The sequence below is a fragment of the Pelecanus crispus genome, chromosome 11, assembly GCF_030463565.1.
Source record: "Pelecanus crispus isolate bPelCri1 chromosome 11, bPelCri1.pri, whole genome shotgun sequence".
Classification (NCBI taxonomy): domain Eukaryota; kingdom Metazoa; phylum Chordata; class Aves; order Pelecaniformes; family Pelecanidae; genus Pelecanus; species Pelecanus crispus.
The window spans coordinates 38,658,567-38,677,453 of NC_134653.1; the positions used below are offsets into that span (position 1 = coordinate 38,658,567).

General features: G+C 58.7%; 1 protein-coding gene across 2 annotated transcripts; it reads right to left on the minus strand.

Moving 5' to 3' along the window:
* Positions 1–9,167: 9,167 nt before the first annotated feature.
* TBX1 (T-box transcription factor 1) lies at positions 9,168–18,619 on the minus strand. Of its 2 annotated transcripts, XM_075718835.1 has the most exons (8): positions 18,586–18,619; positions 16,990–17,398; positions 13,704–13,805; positions 12,325–12,496; positions 11,986–12,141; positions 10,676–10,743; positions 10,379–10,479; positions 9,168–9,598 (listed from the first exon to the last, which is right to left on the minus strand). In XM_075718835.1, the coding sequence occupies exons 1-8, from the start codon at positions 18,617–18,619 to the stop codon at positions 9,168–9,170; spliced, it is 1,473 nt and encodes a 490-aa protein (XP_075574950.1). The 2 variants fall into 2 exon arrangements, with proteins under 2 accessions (XP_075574950.1, XP_075574949.1); XM_075718834.1 differs by lacking the exon at positions 18,586–18,619 and having other exon boundaries at positions 16,990–17,459.
* Between the last annotated feature and the right edge of the window lie 268 nt (positions 18,620–18,887).

The window sequence follows — 18,887 nt, forward strand, 5'->3', positions numbered from 1 at the left end:
TACTGCAGAAGCCACGTTAGTGATGTAAACCAAAGGACTGGGGATTAAACACGGATTACTGAGCGCTAAATCAATGTGTTTCCTTTTCTGGCTGTGTGTCTGTGGTGTGAAGTATGGATCATTACATAAAACACGGCACATGACTGCCTGGATTAATACTAGACAATGTTACAGCAGTGCTGAGACACAAAGTTTGATGTTTAAGTGTAGCCAGTGTGCTACCAAGAAAGTGATGGCGATGACTAGGGCAGAAGGCATGTTTTTTCTGTTGTTTGCAGTATTTTGAAATTCCAGCCTGGGTCCCCCTCCTAGAGTAATTTTTCCAAGTAAACCTGGCTGTGTTTCATCCATGCCCTACTATTCTGGGGCATGCTGAAGGTTTCTTTTATGATGTGAACTAGCCAGAATTAAGATCATACTGGGGTTTTTTGGCAATTCATTTAAGGATCTCACAGTATGAAATGAAAGGCAAAAAAACCCTCATGTCTGTACTACCAGATACAGCAGACAGAAATGTAACTTTTTAAATAGACTTAAGTTGAAGCATACCAGTCATGAAACTTGCCAACACCACCAAAGTAAGCGTGGAGCAAGTAGCCATATTCTGGATACCAAATTCTTTGTCCCCAACCTTACGGCATACTCTCATCCCTTTTGGTCAAGACAAGACCAGCAGCCAGTGTGCGGGCTGGTTAGTCACGCAGCCTTTCTTGTGTATGGTTTTATTTACCACCACCCCTTAGCAAACACCACAAAATAACAGGGCTGTTTGGCTTGAGCCATCTGCTCCTCTATGCCTTTTTAAAGCTAGCAGCTCATTTACTCAGCCTATTGAGAGTTTTGTTCCAGAGTAGTGACACCCCCCAAATACATTTAGTAGCGATACACACCCCCAAATACATTTAATGCTCATGTCTGAGGAGGTAAATTTCATTTTAACTATTAGTGGTTCACAATCCATCACAAAAACTTTGAGACTATAATGTATTATCAAACCGTATAATTGGGATTGTAGCAACATAACCTTTCAGTTGTGAATGTTTTGCTCATCTGATTAATGGCATGAAATACATCTGTCTGTTCTAGCGGCATTACTGCGTACTGCTTTAGTCTGACTTAGAGGAATTTGATTTGCAGTTCGGTATTGTAAGAGGAGAGGAAGGGGGGGTGAGGGGAGCAAATAAAAAGAAGCAACTTGCCCGTGTAAGTTAGGTGATGTAAAGATTCCGGAAAGCATGAAGGGCCTTGAAGTAAATCACCTCCAGCAAGGTGCCAGATTCATTATGGGAAAAGGACAAGGGTGGCAGGAGGAAAAGTACCCAGAACAAGATACAGCGACAGGTCTGTCTTTTTAAACTGGTCACCAGCTCATTTCAGTTTCAGAAGTACCTCCCCACCATCCATTTTTAAAGGTGTTGGAACACTAGGAAATCCTGTAAACCGCAGCCGACACCTGTAAGTAAGCCTGTGCTCACCCAGAGGAGCATATCCTCGTTTCTCTGCTATGAACAGCTGTAATGCCAAATGCTGCAGTGCCGCTGGAGACGGCGGCAGCAGGGGCTGTGGTCCTGAAGCAGCCACATGCAGAACCGTCCCAGAGCAGTACTGACTCTCTGTGCAGGAGAGTGACATGGCAGTGAAAAAATATTAATGCTAACAATTCTCTATTACAATTCAAAGTTCTAACTAAAAAAAACCCCACCACCCACAAAAAACTGTGTTGCATTAGATTGAGATTACAGGTGGATGCCGTTTCCTCCTAGTTTTTATTCACAGTATATGTAAATTCGGGCAGAAAAAAACCTATAGAAATCCTTTGGCACTTTGTGGACAGCAACGATCTCTCTTTCCTACCAGCTGCAGGGCTGATTGATCCTGATTATGTCCAGCTCAGGGAATCTGGGGAGGATGTTAAAATGCTGAGCCATTATTCTGCTCCATAGCTCTGGCATCTCACGCATGCAAAGGTAGATTTTTCCAGGCACCCATGGCACGTCTTGCTATAAGCATGTTCTGACATAGGTAGGAGGAAGGTTGGTGCACTGGGCCTACATAATAACTTTAAACATCGCAGAGAATGTGGACATAGCCATTTGTCTTGATGGTAATTAAAAAAATTGCTGATATAAAATCTCAGTGATACACGGATACATTGTGCTCACAAAAAAAGCATCTGGGCTGCTTTTAACATAATACTTATGGTAAGTACTGTCTTCGGATTTTTTTTTTTTTTCTCCCCCTCAGATATTTTGATGGCATGCAGATTTGGCATCACGCTAAATAGAGACATCGAGTCTTTATAGTTTTATCTCTTGAGCCCATCTGGTTTGAAGTAGTTGACAACAAGCGGGAAAGGGAATAGAATGAAAGACTCGCTCCATGTTTGCTGAAGCACAAGAAATGTGTAAGGCAGCGCTCAAATAAGATCAGCCTGGGAGGAGCGCCGCTGCACTCCCCTCTCCCCACCCCTCCGCTGCCCTGGTAAGGTGATGGGAACGGGACGGCTTTGCCCGCAACCCCTCCGCGCTCGGTGCGAGCACTGACTGCCCGCTCCTGGAGCTCACCCCCAGCCAAAAGGCAGGAGCAGGCAGGAGTGCCGAGGGAGAAGGAGCACCCTCTGCGCCCCGGAACGAGGGACAATGGGAGCGCTAAGCAAGCAAAGCAAACACAGAGGCAGAGCCCTTGTCCGTCAGCCAAGACCACTGAAAGACTAATAGTGCAAACACCTCACGCAAAGGTGCTTCAGTAAGTTTCACATGTTGTTTATTCTGGTTTTAATTTCCATTTGCAATTTACAGATACAGCCCAAGGACTTCAGTCTGAGTACCTGGGCACTTGTGCAATCACCCCTCGTCCAGGCAGGTACAGAACACAGCACTAGCACCGAAGCGTCCTGCCCTGCCCTCTGAAACAACCGGTGGGTTAGTTACCAGAACTAGCTTCAGTGGGAGCGTGTTTGGCTGCAGGAAAGCACACCCTTTCCTTCTCCAGCTACCGATGACCCCTGCGAGCTGTTCATACAGGAGCTACAAAATTCTGTGACTAGAACTCGGGCTGGAACAGACGTGAGAGGGCACTTGCTTTCTCAATGAGGCGCACAGTGCGAAATGCTCGTCCTCCCCCGGAGGTGATGAGAGGCTATCCTTTATCAGCTGCAGAATCGCTCTGGGAACGTAAGATGGAAGTTGCTATACAAGTTTGCATGATTTCACACCGTGTAGCAGCTAGCCTTGAAAATGCGTGTGCTCGCTTTCCCTTTATGCTGCTCCGTCTCCTTGTAGAATTAGGTCCTAAATGTGACTTTTCTGGCTTTTGTTCTTAATCACTTTACTAGTTCAAATTTATAATTTTAACCTAAACGGGAGTGAGTGATTTATTGTAATTATTTTATATAGGCTGCTCTTCATAAACTTTTTTTAAAAAATCTGGAAAAACATTTAATTTCCCATATGGAAAGACACATTTATCATACTTTACTCGGATATACTTGGCCGGCTATTGCACATATATGCAAAACATATGTGACATATTCAAGGCTGAATTTCATAAAACAGAAATGCTATGAAATGTGATATAATAAATATATTACACAGACATATGTGGCCAATTTATAAAACTATGGTATCTTTGGTAAATTTATAATAGGTCATTTCTATTAATGGGGGGGGCGGAATGAGTGCATTTTTCTGGCATGTGCAACACATACAGTACTTTCCATCGATTTCCTGAAAGGGGTGGACCTTTGAAAAGCTGACTTGTACATGTACATAGAGAGCGTATATGGGACATGTCCATATTTTTCAAAATTAATGTTTATCTTCAAAACCAGCTCTTGCTTTTTGCATTGATCATGTGTACAACATACGGGGCAGAAAAAAGGTATGAAATACTATTCCTGGAGATTAGCAAACCTCTGATACACTAACTAGAGTCCCACAGACAGCGGGTGTCTCTCACTTTAATAGCGAGCACATTTTATAAGCAGACCCTGTGCTCATGGTAACGGCCAGTAATAGAAATCTTTGGGTAGCTTTCATCTAGCTGTGTCAAACACTCATGTAAATGAAATACCTTACTGATCAATTGAATTGGAATAATTAAATGACGAAAACCAACCTGCATACATTTAGAAAAAAGTTACATACGTACACACATACTAGCCTGTATGCTAGCAGACTGGACTCTTCATAATACCGGCTTACAGCAACGGCGGAATTATTGCTGGCTGATTAGCCTCAAATTCCACCCCACAGGTTACTGCCCTTCCCTATTTATGCCTGTGTGCTTCAAAGGCCGAATCTCTGCTTTATAAAACAAATCCATATCTTTCTCTCAGATGGCATATTTGCCAGATCTCTGCTAAAAGTCCTCTGCGGCTTCATTTTCCGTGCGTGGGTGAGCTGGTCCGTGCGATGCCCGCTCTTCCCTCTGGAGGGAGCCTGCCCTGCAGCAGCAGCAGCGTATTGATTCCTAGTTTTACTGTCATCATATTGATTCCTAGTTTTACTGTCATCATAATGATTCCTAGTTTTACTTTCCTTAAAAAATAATCCATCCACCAAGCCAGGAAACATGAAATTAATTATGACTCTCCCCTTAATTGGTTCAGTGGTGGACTTGGTAGTGTTGGGTTAATGGTTGGACTGGATGATCTTAAAGGTCTTTTCCAACCCAAACGATTCTATGGTTCTGTGATCTCCTCCGCGGAGCCACCGCGCCGCGACACCCACCCCGCATGGACCCCCCCCCCCCCAGCGCCCGCCCCCGCGGCAGCGCAGCACCTTGGCACCCGTGGCGGGTCAGAGCGTGGCACCCACCGGCTCAAAGCTCTGCCAGCAAAAACGCGTTTGTTTTCAACCCGTTGCGAAACTGAGCAACGGAAGGAAAAGCACTCAGAACGTGTATGTGCACACAAACACACACGCTCTTCCTCCACCCCAGCCGTGTTCAACAGGCTCACAGCAGCTTTTTGAGCTCCTTGGACGAAGCTGCTAAAACTTGCTTTGCAAGTACTGCTGCGTTAGCTCTTCCAGCACTCCTCCGGGCAGCAGGGCTGAGCTTCTGCACCCCAGACCTAACCTGCGGGCGCCTAACTTGTTTCCAGCGGCTATAGGCATCCCTTTGTGTACGCTGAACGTTGCACAGCACGAGGGAACCGGCTTTCCGTATTCCTTTCAGACCAGATCAAGGTGCGACTGCCCCTTGGCCGGGGATCCAAGCGTCACAAGCTGAAATCCGCTTGCTGGAGAGAGCGAGGTCCGTTGGGCAGGGAGGACAGCACACCAGCTGAGGTGGCCCTGAGCCACGCGGCCCCACTAGCCGCGGCTCCTTGGAGGGGTGCACTAGGAAGCCCCTAGCTCATGGGAGACCCACGCTATCCCCCAGTGGCCTGGTGGCTACAAAAATGCCTTTTTATGCTTGCGGCAGTCCTTGGGTCATGCTCCCGCTGCAGCCCGCTGTTACACAGACTGCAGCGTGAAGGAAACCAGAGTACTTGCTCCCCTGGCAATGGCCAAGCGCACGCGTGCTTAGGATTGACTGAAGAGCTGCCAGCGCCCCAGGATGCTGACAGGCATCTACTGGAACTACCTTCACAGTTCCACCCAAAGCATCTCCCTGAACAGGAGGAAAGATTAAAAAGAACATCCATGAAGCATGTAAAGGGTGTGCATGAACACTGCAAGCACACAGAAGTCTCGTCTGCACGCTCCTGTCCTACATTGAATTTAGTCAGAGCCATTAGCAAGGAAAAAAATAAAACCACCGCCACCAAAAAAAAATTCCTGAAAACCTGAGCTATCCCCAGTGTTTGAGCAGGTGATCAAGACCTCCCTTGTTTCACCTGTGGGTGCCTAATCCTGTATTTATCCGCTGAGGTAAGTGATGTGGTTTTCAGACCTTTGGAGCAATCGGTAAATTCAGCCCGTACCTCTGGAAAATGGAGCTACATATTCTCTAGCCCTGTTTGGAAGAGACAAAGGGTGCTTGTAAGCTCTGTGCTTGGGCCTGTTTTACCAGCAGCTTTTAAATACACAGTGTTACGTGGGACTTGAGGCGACCGTAAGTGGACGCGTTGTCTGGAAATGCTCCAGCCTTCTTTCCGAGTGTGTGCCACGGGCCTTGGTGACAGCATGTACTGCGTGAATTTTAAACATACATGTAATCAAATCATACAAAGTCATTTTTCGAATGAAACCGGAATACATACAGATAAAGCATGGCCTGTACATGATATACCTTGACTAACGGGCTGACAGGTAACATGAAATTAAAGTGTTACAGCTTTTCTGTGATTTTCAAAAGGCTTCTACTACTCAGTGTGCAGTGTTATGGGGTTTTTGTTTGTTTGAAGTCGATTTTTTTTGTTGTGATAGAAAAAATAACCCTGCTTGCTTTCCATATCTGGAACACTCCCATCCAGTGAGATAGACACAGCTATACAAGGAGGAAACACCAGTCACAGCTCCGAGGAAGCTTGATTTAAGGACTAGAACATGTCATGAAATGGACTGCCAACGTGCTTAATACTAACATGTATGAGCACCCTGCATGTTGATGGCCTAAAAGCAAGGTTAGAAATACCATTTCCATAGTTAAAACTGCAGTCTTGATACAGCTGCGTGGTCTCCTCTTCCCATTCAGACACCGGACTTCTGTAGCGGGTCTTCTGGCACAGAGGATAGACTAGTGATCCCGAGGGCCCACTGCCCACAGCCAGAGGTTGCAGTTCCGTGATTTTTCTCTTCTTCTAGCAGAGATAAATTAAAATTCCTACAATCGAGGCAAGGACCTTGAGCCACTTTCTGTAAGAGCACAGTTTAGTCCCGGTGTCTTGGATCATGCGGTCCTCTCAGCTCTTGTGCAGTAAAGTACGTTTGAAAAGGTGCGCGGCCAGCCTGCACTGAGAGCCAGCGGCACTTCCTGCAACACTCTGTGTATGTTTAAAGAAAACAGCTGCTTACAAATACGAACGGAAGTGTACCATGTGCATGCCAGCCTGGGACCCCAACCCTGCACCGTGACCGGTCACTACAGCCACGGGCGCCTCCAGCAGCCAGGCAGCGAGACGGGAGGGAGCCGTCGCCGCAGACCGAGCAGCTCCAGTTTAGCAGCCCTCCTTATTTAGTGACCTCGTTTTGCAGGGCAGGTTTAGACTTCGGAGCAGAGAAACTGGCAAATACACACAAGTAATCAAACACGAAATGAAAGAAAGAAAGAAGAGGAAAAATATTTATAAATGTCACTGTCCAATGTCTTTTCCATTTAAATGAAATAAGATTATCTACATATATCTACAAATATCTACACGTATCTACACTGTTTGCAGATATGATTTGGTTGTCTTCACTTTTTCCTACACTGCAACTATCGAGGAAAAAAAAAAAGTGTTTGTATAATCTTTGAAAGAAATAATAAATATAACAACTTCATTAAACGTTTGACCAAAGCTTTGGCACTAATCAGTTTACAGATACAAATCATACTGAAAACTCTGAAATAATAGCGGCAAAGCAACAAAGCACATCCGAGAGCCATTTCCCACTGACTAATAATAAGCACGAGGCTATTTTACATCAACCTTTCTGAGAACATTAATTATGATTTAGTCAGACACCAAGAATCTCACAATTCACTGCAAATGTCAAATAAAATACATATTTCTTGCACAAGTCTTTTTCACGGATCCAGATATATTTTTTTTTATAACAGAAAAAAAAAATACATAAAATAGTCATGTTAGCCTGTATCCCCTCTTAAACCCTTCCAAAAAAAGTTTTGGAAGCCCAAAGCCCGCTGCCAGAGACGGAATAAACATCGCTATTAGCACTGCCACCTGCACAAGGGAAGGATTGTTTTAAAAGGTTTGTAGTGAAAATGCACGAACACGGATGAACAGAGGACTTAAAAAAAAAAAAAAATACCCCCCTTGTTTTCATGGAGTCACGTGGAAGAATCAGAAAAGCGTTCCCAATACTGTACAGCAACAGAGCTGAGGAGCTGTTCAATACCTTCTGCGAACGCAAAGCGGCTGCCCTTCGGCGAGCATCTGGCAAAACCACAGCCAGCCATGCAAAGCGCATCGCTGGAGACACTGTGATGAACAAGCCCGTCTTTTGAGCGATAAGGAAAGACCGCTGAAGGAAGATCTTAAAGGAAAAAACGAAAAAAAAAAAAAAAAAGAAAGTACTTACCAGCCGTAAGAGGGAAGCTGCAGCAAGCAGGTGGGTGCAGAGCCGGCGCTGTGGGACCGCTGCAAAGGCCAGGGGCGAGGCCCTCGGGGCGCCCGGCGCCGCGCTCAGGGGCCGCGGCCGGGGCCAGGCAGCCTGCGCTCCGCGGGCACCCCCGCCCCGGGCCGCGGGCCCCGGGCTCGCCTCGGCCCCGCCGCGGCCGCGGGCTCTGAAGCGCCCCGGGGAGGCGCCGCGGAACGCGCGGGCGGGGCCGGGCCGGAGCGGACAGCGAGTCTGACAGCGACGGCTCCACGCGTGCCCCTCAGCTAACCCCGCTTCCTGTGCGCGGCTCCGCAAGAGCCTCCCGGGCCAGCTGCGGGCGAGAGCCGGCGTCCGCGGCAGGCGAGGCGCGGCGGGCGAGCGGCACCGCGACGGCACACGCCGGCCTGGGCGACTCGGCAGCCCGCGGTGCTCAGGGCGGGCCCGCGGCCCTCGCCGCCCGCTGCTGCCGTTACGCGTCCCGCCGGGCCGGGACCGCCCGTGTCAGCGCCGGCACCGCGGGCAGCCCCAGGCCTCCGGCGGGCGGCTGGGGCGGGGGCAAAGCCCCTCAGCGCCGCCGCTCCCCCGCCCTCCCGCCGGCCCTCGGCGCGCTCCGGGGCGCCCGCGAGAAGGGAGGCGCGGCGGCCGGGAGCAGGGCGATAACGACACATGGCTTCGTTTATCAAAGTGCAGCTGCGGGTCACACCGCGACGGGGAAGCACCCGCCGCGCCCCGGCACCCCGGCCCCTCGCCGCCGCCCGCCCTCAGGGGCCGCCGACGGGCGGCGAGCGGCACGGGGGCCCGGCCGCCTGCGATTGGGCTCTCCGGCTGTCGGTCAGGTCGGGCCGGCCTATCAGCGCACTCGTAAGGCGGGAAGAGAGGAAAGGCGGGAAGGGGGGGAGGACGGCGAGGGCGGCGCGGGCGCGGCCGCCGCAGTCTCTGACGCCGCCGGCGGCCCCGTTATCTGGGCCCGTAGTCGTAGTTGGCGGGCGCGCCGGCCGAGGAGTACATGTTGGCGGCCGCCGCCGCCGCGTTCATGTGGTGGTGGTGGTGGTGGTGGTGGTGGTGGTAGCTGTGCCCGCGGATGCTGGGGAGGGGGTACGGGGCGGGCCGGCTCTTCGCCCCCAGGTAGTGGTCGTAGGCGGCGGCCGGCGGGTACTTGTAGGGGTGGTGGTGGAGGGGCTCCGAGGCGGCGGGCTCCAGGCGCAGTTCGTGGTGCGGCGGGCTGGGCCGGCCGCCGCCCGCGCCGCCCACGGGCACCAGGCCGCTGCCGCCGGCCGGCAGCGCGGGGCTGAGCACCCGCGACATGAGCTGCTGGTGCGCGGCCTCGGCGTGCAGCGCCGGCCCGCCCGCCGCCTCCCGCTCGTACTCCCGGCGGCTCTCGGCGGCATCTGCGGGGGCACACAGCGTCAGCACGGCCCGCGCTCGACGCCCGCTCGCGCAGCGGGCGTGAACACGCGAGAAAGCGGCGCGGGGCGGGGGGGAGCCGGGCTGCGGGGGGGGGGGGGGGTGCGGCAGCGTGCAGCGGGGGCCGGGCTGCTGGGACGGGGCCTGACTGTCGTGAATGGCGCTGAACCGGCGGACAAGCTGGTACGCGCCTGAGATTTTTGCAATTGTGCAACACTAAACAAATACAGACTTCCCTTTATTTTGCAGGCCCGCAGAGCGCTGGAAGAAAGGCCCTCGGTTGTCTTTGCAGTTGTTTGCTCTGCGTAATGGCAAAGGAGTCGGCGGGGCAGGGGTGCCGTTCGGCCTGGCTGCGGCTCCCGAATGGGCGCGGGCCGGCGCTGGACGCGCTGCCGAGCTGCGTTAAAAGGGCAACGCGAGGAGCAGCCGGCGGCCCTCTCCGCATCCCTGCTTAAAAGCTGAACTTGCTGCCCAAAAGTCGAAAAAGGGACGCTGAAGGGAAAGGGCGGTGCTTTGGAAGCAGCAAAGCTGCTTAAGTGCAACAACGGGGAGCGTTTTACACCCAAGAAAAAATGAGTTGGGCTCTGAAGGTGGCTATTTTTGTGGTAGTGCAAAGCTGAGCAGCAGCGGAGCTGTGCCCGCTGCAGGCGGCTGCACACCAGGGTGGTGAGCGAGGCTGGCCCCAAGCATGCATGCGCTGAGGCCGGCCGCGCAGGCCCGCAGGTCCAGGGCGACGGGCCGGCCCGGCTCTTGGGGGCTCTCACCTTTCTCTGTCCCGTTCTGGTGGGCCGGGGAAGAGACTGGATTCCGGGATCTGGCAAAAGCGCTCATGAGAGGAAGAGCCCCTGGCCTGTGATTCCTGGGCCTGGAAGAAGAAGGGGAGAAGTGATACGGGGCCGACAGAATGAGCGCCTGGACCGTTGTTGCTGTGAGCTGGAGCTGAGAAATGGGGCCTGACCCAGTGCACCCCGAACTCTGTGCAAGCCTTGTGCAAAAGTAAGCCGGGCAGGTGCACGCTAAACTGGGGGTGAGAGTCGTAGTCAGTAAAGACGCAGCCTTACCAGTCCTCAGGATCGCAGTCTCGGAATCCCTTGGCGAAAGGGTTGCTGGCGATCTTCAGCTGCGTGATCTGTAAGGAAAAGCGGAGAAACGTCTCGAAGCGGCACACACGGGGCTCCCCGGTCAGACAGCGAGCGTGTCCCCGAGCAGGCTTCAGGAGCCAGCGGTGCCTGGTGTAACGGAGAGGGCCCAGGTAGCCGGTGGAGCTGGGCTGCGCTCTGCCGCAGGGCACAAACGTGCTTTCCCTCGCTCAGAAAATGCGGGCCGGTGCGCTACCTAATACGAGTTCAAGGCAAAGGAAGGGGCAGCCCGAGTCGGCTGCGAAAGCTGTGTAAATGCACTTGTAAGAAAATGCCACATTATATGGGTCACCACCGGAGCAGCTAAGACAAATCACTGGATAAATCATACTTATGTATTTATTTAATTCGCCGGGGAGAAGGCAGGACATTTTCTATATTTAAGCAAATCCACGGATAAAGTATGTGATTGTGAGTTTCCGGAATGGGTTGAAAAACAAACTTTAAGCCCCTCAGTGACAGTTCCAGCCTTAGAGGTCAAACTGATAGAAAGCAGGAGAGAAGGAGCAGCTGTCCGGAGCCATCAGGCAAATGCCAGCCGGGAGGGACTCCGGAGCCCCTTAAAGGCGCAGCCCCGCTGCCACCCGCTGCCGGCCCGGGGACCCGGCCCGATGCCGCTGCCGAGGCTGGCACCGCCCGGGACGGCACCGCCGGGGGCGGCAGCGCCCGGGGGCGGCCCCGCGACGGCTGCGGCGCCGGGAGAGCCCCCGCCGCCGAACCCCGCTCCCACTCGCGGCGGGGGGTGCTGCCTGCGCACCGCACCGGTGCCGTTTGGAGCAGCCGCGGCGTTACCTGCTGCCCAGAAACCCGCATCGCACCGAGGGGGGGGGGGGTGGTTCGTTTCGTTTTGTTTCCTTTTTTTTAACGTGCAATTGTATTCTGGGGTGGCGCAGACCGCCGCGAGCGCGGAGAAGTAAAATCGCAGATTTATCCAAAGAAGCTGCGCGGGGCATTTCGCGGCGGGAAGCCCCTCGCTTCCCCGTTGCCCCCGTCTCGCTGCACACCGGCAGCGGGGCTCCCCGGGGCTCCGGCCGCTCCCTCGGCGGGCTCTGCCCGGCGCTCGGCTCCCCTGCGCGGCCCCGGGAGGGCCCGGCGGATGGGGAGGGGGGCGGGAACACCCCCAGGCACCCCCGCCGCCCACGGACACCCGCAGCCCGGCCTGCGGCCCCTGCTACCTCCGGGGAGACCCCGACCCCACTTCCTCGTTGCCCCGGGCCCCGCTGCCGCCTCACCCGGTGGTTCTGGTAGGCGGTCACGGCCGTGAAGCGCGTCTCCTCGAAGACGAAGGTTTTGAAGTTCTCCTCTGCGTATTTCTCGCTGTCTTTCCGGGGGTCCACGTAGACCACGTGAAAACGCGGTTGGTATCTGTGCATGGAGTTCAAAATGATCTGAATGATAAAACGAGCAAGGAGACAATAACTGATCCAGGCGGAGCATGGAGCGAGGCGAGCGCGGCCCCGGGGGGCAGCGGGGGCTGGGGGCGGGCAGGGGCACCCCACGGGAGTCAGGGCGCGGGGAGCCCCCCCCGGCGCGGCCCCGTGTTCGACACCCTCGCCCCCGGCACGACTTACATGCCCGTTGTCATCCAGCAAGTTGTTGGTCAGCTTGAGCTTATCGAAGGAGACGATCTGCTTCATCCACTGCGCGCCTTTCGCCGGGGAGTCGGGGTGGTAGTGCACCCTCCCGGGGGTGGCGGGGTCGGCCTTGCCGGCCACCAGCCAGGAGGAGCTGTGGAAGGCGTACCTGCCGGGGGGAGCACCCTCAGCCGCGGCCGGGGGGGCCTGGCCAGCGAGGGGGGCTGCAGCCCCCCGGCCCCGTGCTGCCACCCCCCGCTTCTTGGGGCGACGAGGGGAGCGACTTGTCCCCACAGCCAGGCTCGTCGCGGCGGGTGGGGTGGGGAAATAATATTTCATCAGGTCGCTGATGGAACTGGCGGGAGAGAAATCTGCGGGGCGGCGGAAATTTATAGCTACCTGCGCAGATTTGGGAGAGGAGCCACGAAAGCCCCCCCTTCCTCTAAAGGAAAGGGTGAAAGGCAGCCCTCTGTACAGTAATGTTCTGGCTTTACGTGAAGAGTGGAAATTTATGTGTAGATTAATAGCAGGTCCAGAGTCTAGCAGCCTTGTTTCATTCTTTGAAAGTACATATTCAACAGTAACATTTAAAACAGAGAAACCAATCTTCTATACACGTGTTTACTTTAAAAGCCAGTGTTTGCACAGGGGGAATTAGACACCATTGGACTCCAGCAGAAACATTACTTTTTAAAGATATACTCAATTGGATGTTATATATCCCACTTCCCTTGACAAGCAAACATTTCTAGGACGCCCTGAGAATTTGGATATCTGTCTAAATATTTATATATCGGACCCTGAGATTCCTACGCGGGCTGCCTGCTCGGCGTCCTGATCTGAAGCTAAATACATAATGCGCCTTTCACTGTCTTTACATTAAAGGGGTTGCGAAGCAGCCCGCATCGCGGCCCTTGCCACTCGCCGGTTTCCAGGGAGTGGAAACCAGGGCAGGGCTTTGTGGCCGGGACGGCCGCTGCTCCTTCCAGAGCACAAAACCCGCTCTCTTCACCCGAGCACCCCGCGGGCTGCCCGGCGAGCACGGCAGCCCCGGCACCGCCAGCAGTGCCGGCACCCCCGGGCCGCTGCCCCGGCCCTCGGCGGGCGGCGGGGGGGATTTTTGTTAGGGGGGACGCGGCGTTTGCGGGGTGGGGACGGGGAGCAGCGGGACGGGCTTTTCTGGGCAGCACAAGGCGGCCCCTGCCCTGCCGCCCCCCCGGGAACCTGCGCCGCTGCCCGCGCCGCTCCCGGCCCCAAACTCGTCGCGACGGTGTGAGACGGACCCCGGGGCGGCCGCATCGCCTCCCCTCCCCGTCCCGCAGCCACCCGTGCGCCCGGGGGCAGCGGCGGGGGCCGGCCGGCGGGGCGTTACTTGCCGGTATCGCTTGTCGTCCACGGGGACGAAGTCCATGAGGAGCATGTAGTCAGCCATGGGGTCCATCCCGAATATCTTCACCTGGAAGGTGGGGAACATGCGCCTGGCACAGAGAGGAGAGAGGGGAGCTGAGCTGGGGCGCAGCGGGGAGCCCCTCGGGGGTCCCCGGCCCGGGGGTGCTCAGGGCCGGGTGCGGGAGCCCCACAGCCTTCCCGGCCCTTCCCCTCCGGCTGCCCCGGCGCCCGCCGGGCTGCCATGTCAGGTCCCCTCGCAGGAACGGCCGGAACGGGGGGAGAAGGCAGATGCGGGCGGGCAGAGGGGCTGCCGTGTCCCCCGGCCCTCGGCAGCATCCCGCAGGCCGAGCCGGGGCAGCCGGACACCCGAAGTGTGTCCCCGGCGGGACGCGGGGGCCGGGGGGGACAGGCGCGACCGCCGCCGCTGCCGTGGGGAGACACGAGTGAGAAGAATTCGCCCCATGCTTCCAGCTGCCCTGATCTGGGGCAGATGCAAGGCATTTCCCCGTCTCCCGACCCACACCCGAGCCGCGGGTAGAGCCCCAGGAGGCTCGGGCAGCCGGGGGGGCACATCCAGAACCTCCTGCGGGCGACGCGAGGGGACCGAGTTCCCACTTCTACAGCTTCTGCCCCCGCAAAAAAACCCCTGCGCCCGTTTTACAGCAGCGGTTACAGCAGCAGCGTGGTCCCTGGGGCCAGCGGGAGACCTCCCGCAGCCCGGAGGGGCAAACACCCCGCGGGGCAGGGCCCAGGGGCAGCGGGGGTCTCCCAGCGAGCCCCTCCCGGCTCCGCTTCGCTGCCGCAGCCCGCTCGGGCTGCCGGTCCCGGCACCTTTGCGAGGCGAAAGGAGAGCGGGAAGGAGCCCGGGGGTCCCGGGCAGGGCAGGTCGGCCCCGGGGCTGTCCCCGCTGCTCTGCTCCGCGCAGACCCCGGGGACCCCAGGCTAAGGCGGGGGCGCGGGTCCCACGCTCAGGGAGGGCACAATTGCTCCGAGGGGCCGCGGGGCAAACGCGATGGGGAGTGGGCTAAGGGAAGGGGCCGGGGCGGGTCCCCCGTCCCTCCCTCCCTCTGCACACACCGGGAACGGGGCCCGGCCGCGGCTCCCCGGCGGGACGCGCCGAGGATGCGCCCTCGCGTCGGGGCTCCTTACGGCTTCGGTTTTCTTATATATATATTTATATATATTTATATATTTTTTCTTCCCCCCCCCCCCCCCCCCCGAATATGAAACCAAGCGAGCGACAGCGGGCGGCGTTTCGGGAAGGGGGTTTGCAGCCGTTGAAAAACCAAAGTCCCCCCCCCCGCTGAAGAAACAACCCCATCAAAGCCGGGCATCGCGACCCCCCCCCCCGGCTCACTCCCGGGGCCCACGGCCGGACCTGCGGGGCCCCTTCCCGGCGCTTTTTCGGTTGTGTGCCGCTGCCCCCGGCCGAGGAAGGGCTCTGGCCCCGCCGCCCCCTCCCGCCCGGGCCCCGCGCTGCCGGGCGCACCGGGACCGGGCGGCTGCGTCTCCCTCCCTGTAACGCTTTAGCAAACTCGGGAGGACGTTTCAAATCGCTCCCTCTGTTATTATTGTTTTTAAAGGTGTAAAAGCCCCCATTAACTCCGGTTCCGGTGTTTCTTGTTTTAAAACTTAATTTTAAAACAAACAACCCGAGATGATAAGACCCACCTAGACAAACAGCAGGGCCAGCCCAGAGGCGCGGGGAGAGAGGGGGCTTCGCAGCGCCTTCCCTGAGCTTTTTCCTGCTGGTTTTTACTCCGTTTTCTCCTGTTTTTACCCGCCTGTCTGGACATTCGTCGGAGTCATAAAATAAACGAAGAGGAGCGGGGGGAAAAGCCCCTGATTCCAAGCGAGTTGGTTCGTTTCCCAGCCCTTTTGGAGTGGGGTATTTGCAATCCTTTCGCTGTCCGGGGAGAGCGAAGGAAGCCAGACCGAAGAGCTCCCGTTTGCAGAGCCTCCGCCTGCAGCCTGAGCGACCCTTTCCGCTAAGGAAAGCAGCCCCGGCCGCGGCGCCGGGCGGGCTCCGTCTGCGGGGCTTCACGCCCGGGGTCCCGCAGCGCAGCGCCGGCCCCTCCGCTGTTCCACCGGGGACGGCGCCGATTTTTTTTTTAATTTTAGCAAAGCGCCCATTAAAAAAAAAAAACCGCAACTGCGCATATATAAATAGATTTCGTTTTTTGCACCTTCGGGACCCTCGAAAGCGCCGCGCCCTTGGGGAGCGGAGCCCGGCCCGGCCGCGCTGCCCCTTCTGCCCCGGCGGCTGCGGCAGTGCCGGGGCTGCAGCCTTCCCCGGGGCCAGCTGAGAGCAGGCACCGGGGGATCTGTTAATTTGTTTGGTTTTCTTTTCTCCCCCCCCGCCCCGCCGGATCGCTTTAAGCGAAGGGAAGGGGCCGGAGCGGCAGCAATGCCCCCCCCCCCAGGCAGCCTCTGCCCGGAGCCTGCGCCGGGAAAGCTCCGCAGCTCTGCCCGAGCCGCCGCGGCGCTTCCCGGCGCTCGCAATTCAGTGCGGTAACGAGCAGCCGCGATCGGGGCTCCTCTCCCGCCCGCCCCCGTTTTGCTCGTTTCTAACGCGGTGCCGCCAGCCGCCTCCTTTGTTTCCCGGCCGGGAGCCGGGTCCCGGCCCCGGCCCGCAGAGCCCAGCCCCCGGCGGCCGCAGCGGGGCCGAGCAGAGCCGGGCTCCGCGGGCTCGGTCCTCGATAGTCGGGAAACGCCCCAGTCCCGGGGGACGGTTCAAGGTGCAGAATTAGGGTCTGCCTGCCTCCCCGCCGGGAGGAAAAGACCTGCCCGTGCCAAAGCCCCGTTTGGTTACAGGTAGCGCCCGGCTGGCTTCTGCTCTCCCCGCTGAGCCGTCGCTGCCCGCACCGGGAGCGCAGCGTCCTCCGCGACCGGGGCTCCGAGCCCCGTGCGGGGCACCCGAGAGCCGAAGGCGCCCGGCGGGGGCGAAGCTCGGCGGCGGGGAGAGCGGCGCGGCTCCCCCGGGCCGGGCCGGGCCGAGCCGAGCCGAGCCGAGCCGCGGCGGGCCGCCCCGCACGCCTTCGCCCCCGGCCCGCAGGGAGCCGCGGTTCCGCCCCGCAGCACCCGAGGCCTTCGGGCCGCGGCAGCTCGCAGGTCTGCCCGCCGGAGAAGCGCTGCGATCGGATGACGGCAGCCGCCGGGCCGCGCCGCCCCGCAGCTCGCCCTCGGCCGGCCTCCAGCTCCCCCCGAAGCGGCGGACCCGGGCTCCGCCGCCCCGGGCAGCCCGGGAGCCCGCGGCCGGGGCCCCGCACTGACCTGCCGGCCTTGGTGACGATCATCTCGGTGCCCAGCTGGTTGAACTCGTCCCACAGCGCCTTCATCTCCAGCTGGACGCTCACGTTGGCCACCTTGGGGTTCTTCTTCACCGGCGCCTTGGCCGCGGCGGCCGCCCCCGCCGAGCAGCCCGAGACGGCGGCCGGCCCCGCCGCGGCTCCCCCGGCGCCCTCGGGCGGCTCCGGGGCTGGGGGCGGCGGGTTGGCCCCGGCCGCCGCCGCCCCGCCGAAGGGGTAGCCGTGCTGCGGCTGGGGCGGCGGGTGCGGGTGCTGCGGAGCCGTGCAGGGCTCGTAGTGCGGCGGCTCATGCTGTCCGTACGGGTCCCCCGGGGAGGGGGAGAGGTGGTACCCCCCGGAGGCGTTCAGGCTGCTCAGGCTGTTGGCCGTGAAAGCTGCAACATCGCAAAAATGGGACAGCTGGGTGAGCCAGGGGCTGGAGATAGCTGAAATCATTCCAAAAACAGGCGGTCAGGGCTCCGCTCCGGCTCCCGCTTCCCCCAGCTCCGCGCCGCTCCGCGGGTGCCCTGCGCCGCCTCCCGCCCCGCGCCCGGCCCAGCGGGCGCCTCCCCCTTCCCGCTTGGCCCCGGCCCCGCTCCCCCCGGGGCAGGCGGGGAGCTCGCTGCTCCCGCTGCCTGCCTGCCTCGGCGCTTTTCTTTTTTTTTTTCCTTTCCCCCCCTTTTTTCCCTTCTTTTTTTTTTTTCCCCTTCTTTTTTTTCCTTTGCAAACCCGAGGGATCTGCCAAGAGCCGCGGCGGTGCAGAGCCCGTGCTATCTCTGCAGAAGGCCTCCCTCGCCGCACACCATTTGGGACAAAGCAGACTCCCCCCATCCCCCAAACAAACAAAAAGGGAAAAAAAAAAAAAAAAGAAAGAGGGGGGGAACTCAAAGAAAGAAACCGGTTGTTATTTCCGTGTAGCTACGGTGCCGCAGGTAACGTCCCTCGCTCCGGGGCCGCGGCTGACAGGGGAAGACGGATCTGGTTTGGCAGCCCCCCCTTCCTGCCACCCCCGGGCCAGAGAGGGGGAACAGGCGGGGACCGGAGCAGAGCTCCGGGCCCGCGCCGCGCAGCCCGGGACGGCCCCGGCCCGCAGCCCTCGGCCGCCGGCCCGAGCGGGCCCTGCGGCGCTTGACAGGCCGCCCCGGGCGGCGGACGGCTCCCGCGGCTCCCCGCCGCCGCCGGAAGGCTCCCGAGGGGACCGGGGGTCTCTGCACTCGTTCCCGCCGCGGCCCCCGGGCCGGGCAGGGGCTGCAGAGCCGGCGGGAGCCGAGCCCCGGCCCGCCGCCGCCCGGGGCACGGCCGGCGCCGCCGGAGGATGCTGCGGCCGCTCCGAGCAGCCGCGGGTGCGAGCGGCGGAGCCGTCGGAAGCCGCCGCCGGGGCAGAGCCTCGCTCCCCGCGGGAGGGTGCGGGGGCCCGGGCGTGCCGGGGGGCGCAGCGCCGAGCCCCGCTCCGAGCGGCCGGGCGGGCAGGCCGCGCTCCGTGCGCTGCCCCCGGCGCCGCCGCCGGGCCGGGAGCCGTGAGAAGGCTGCGAGGCGGCGCGGGCGCGGGTGCCGGCCCCGCGGGCCCGAGCGCGGCGCTCACCTTCCATGTCCCTGGTGACGGTGCTGAAGTGCATCTTCTGCGGGCGGCAGCCGGGGCGGGCGGGCGCGCTGCCGCGCTCCTCCAGCGCTCCCTTCCCTGCCTGCTCGGCGGCGGCGGCGACTGAAATCAGAGAGGCGATACTGAAAGCATTTGCCTTGGGAGACAGAGGGCTGTTTTCGTCCATAGGGGAGACACCAATGCAGGAGCAGCAGCCGCGGCAGCCTCCCACCACGAGCCCCCCCTCCCACCCCCTCACTCCCCTCCTTTCTACCGCACCATCCAGGGAGGTGCGAGCGAGACCC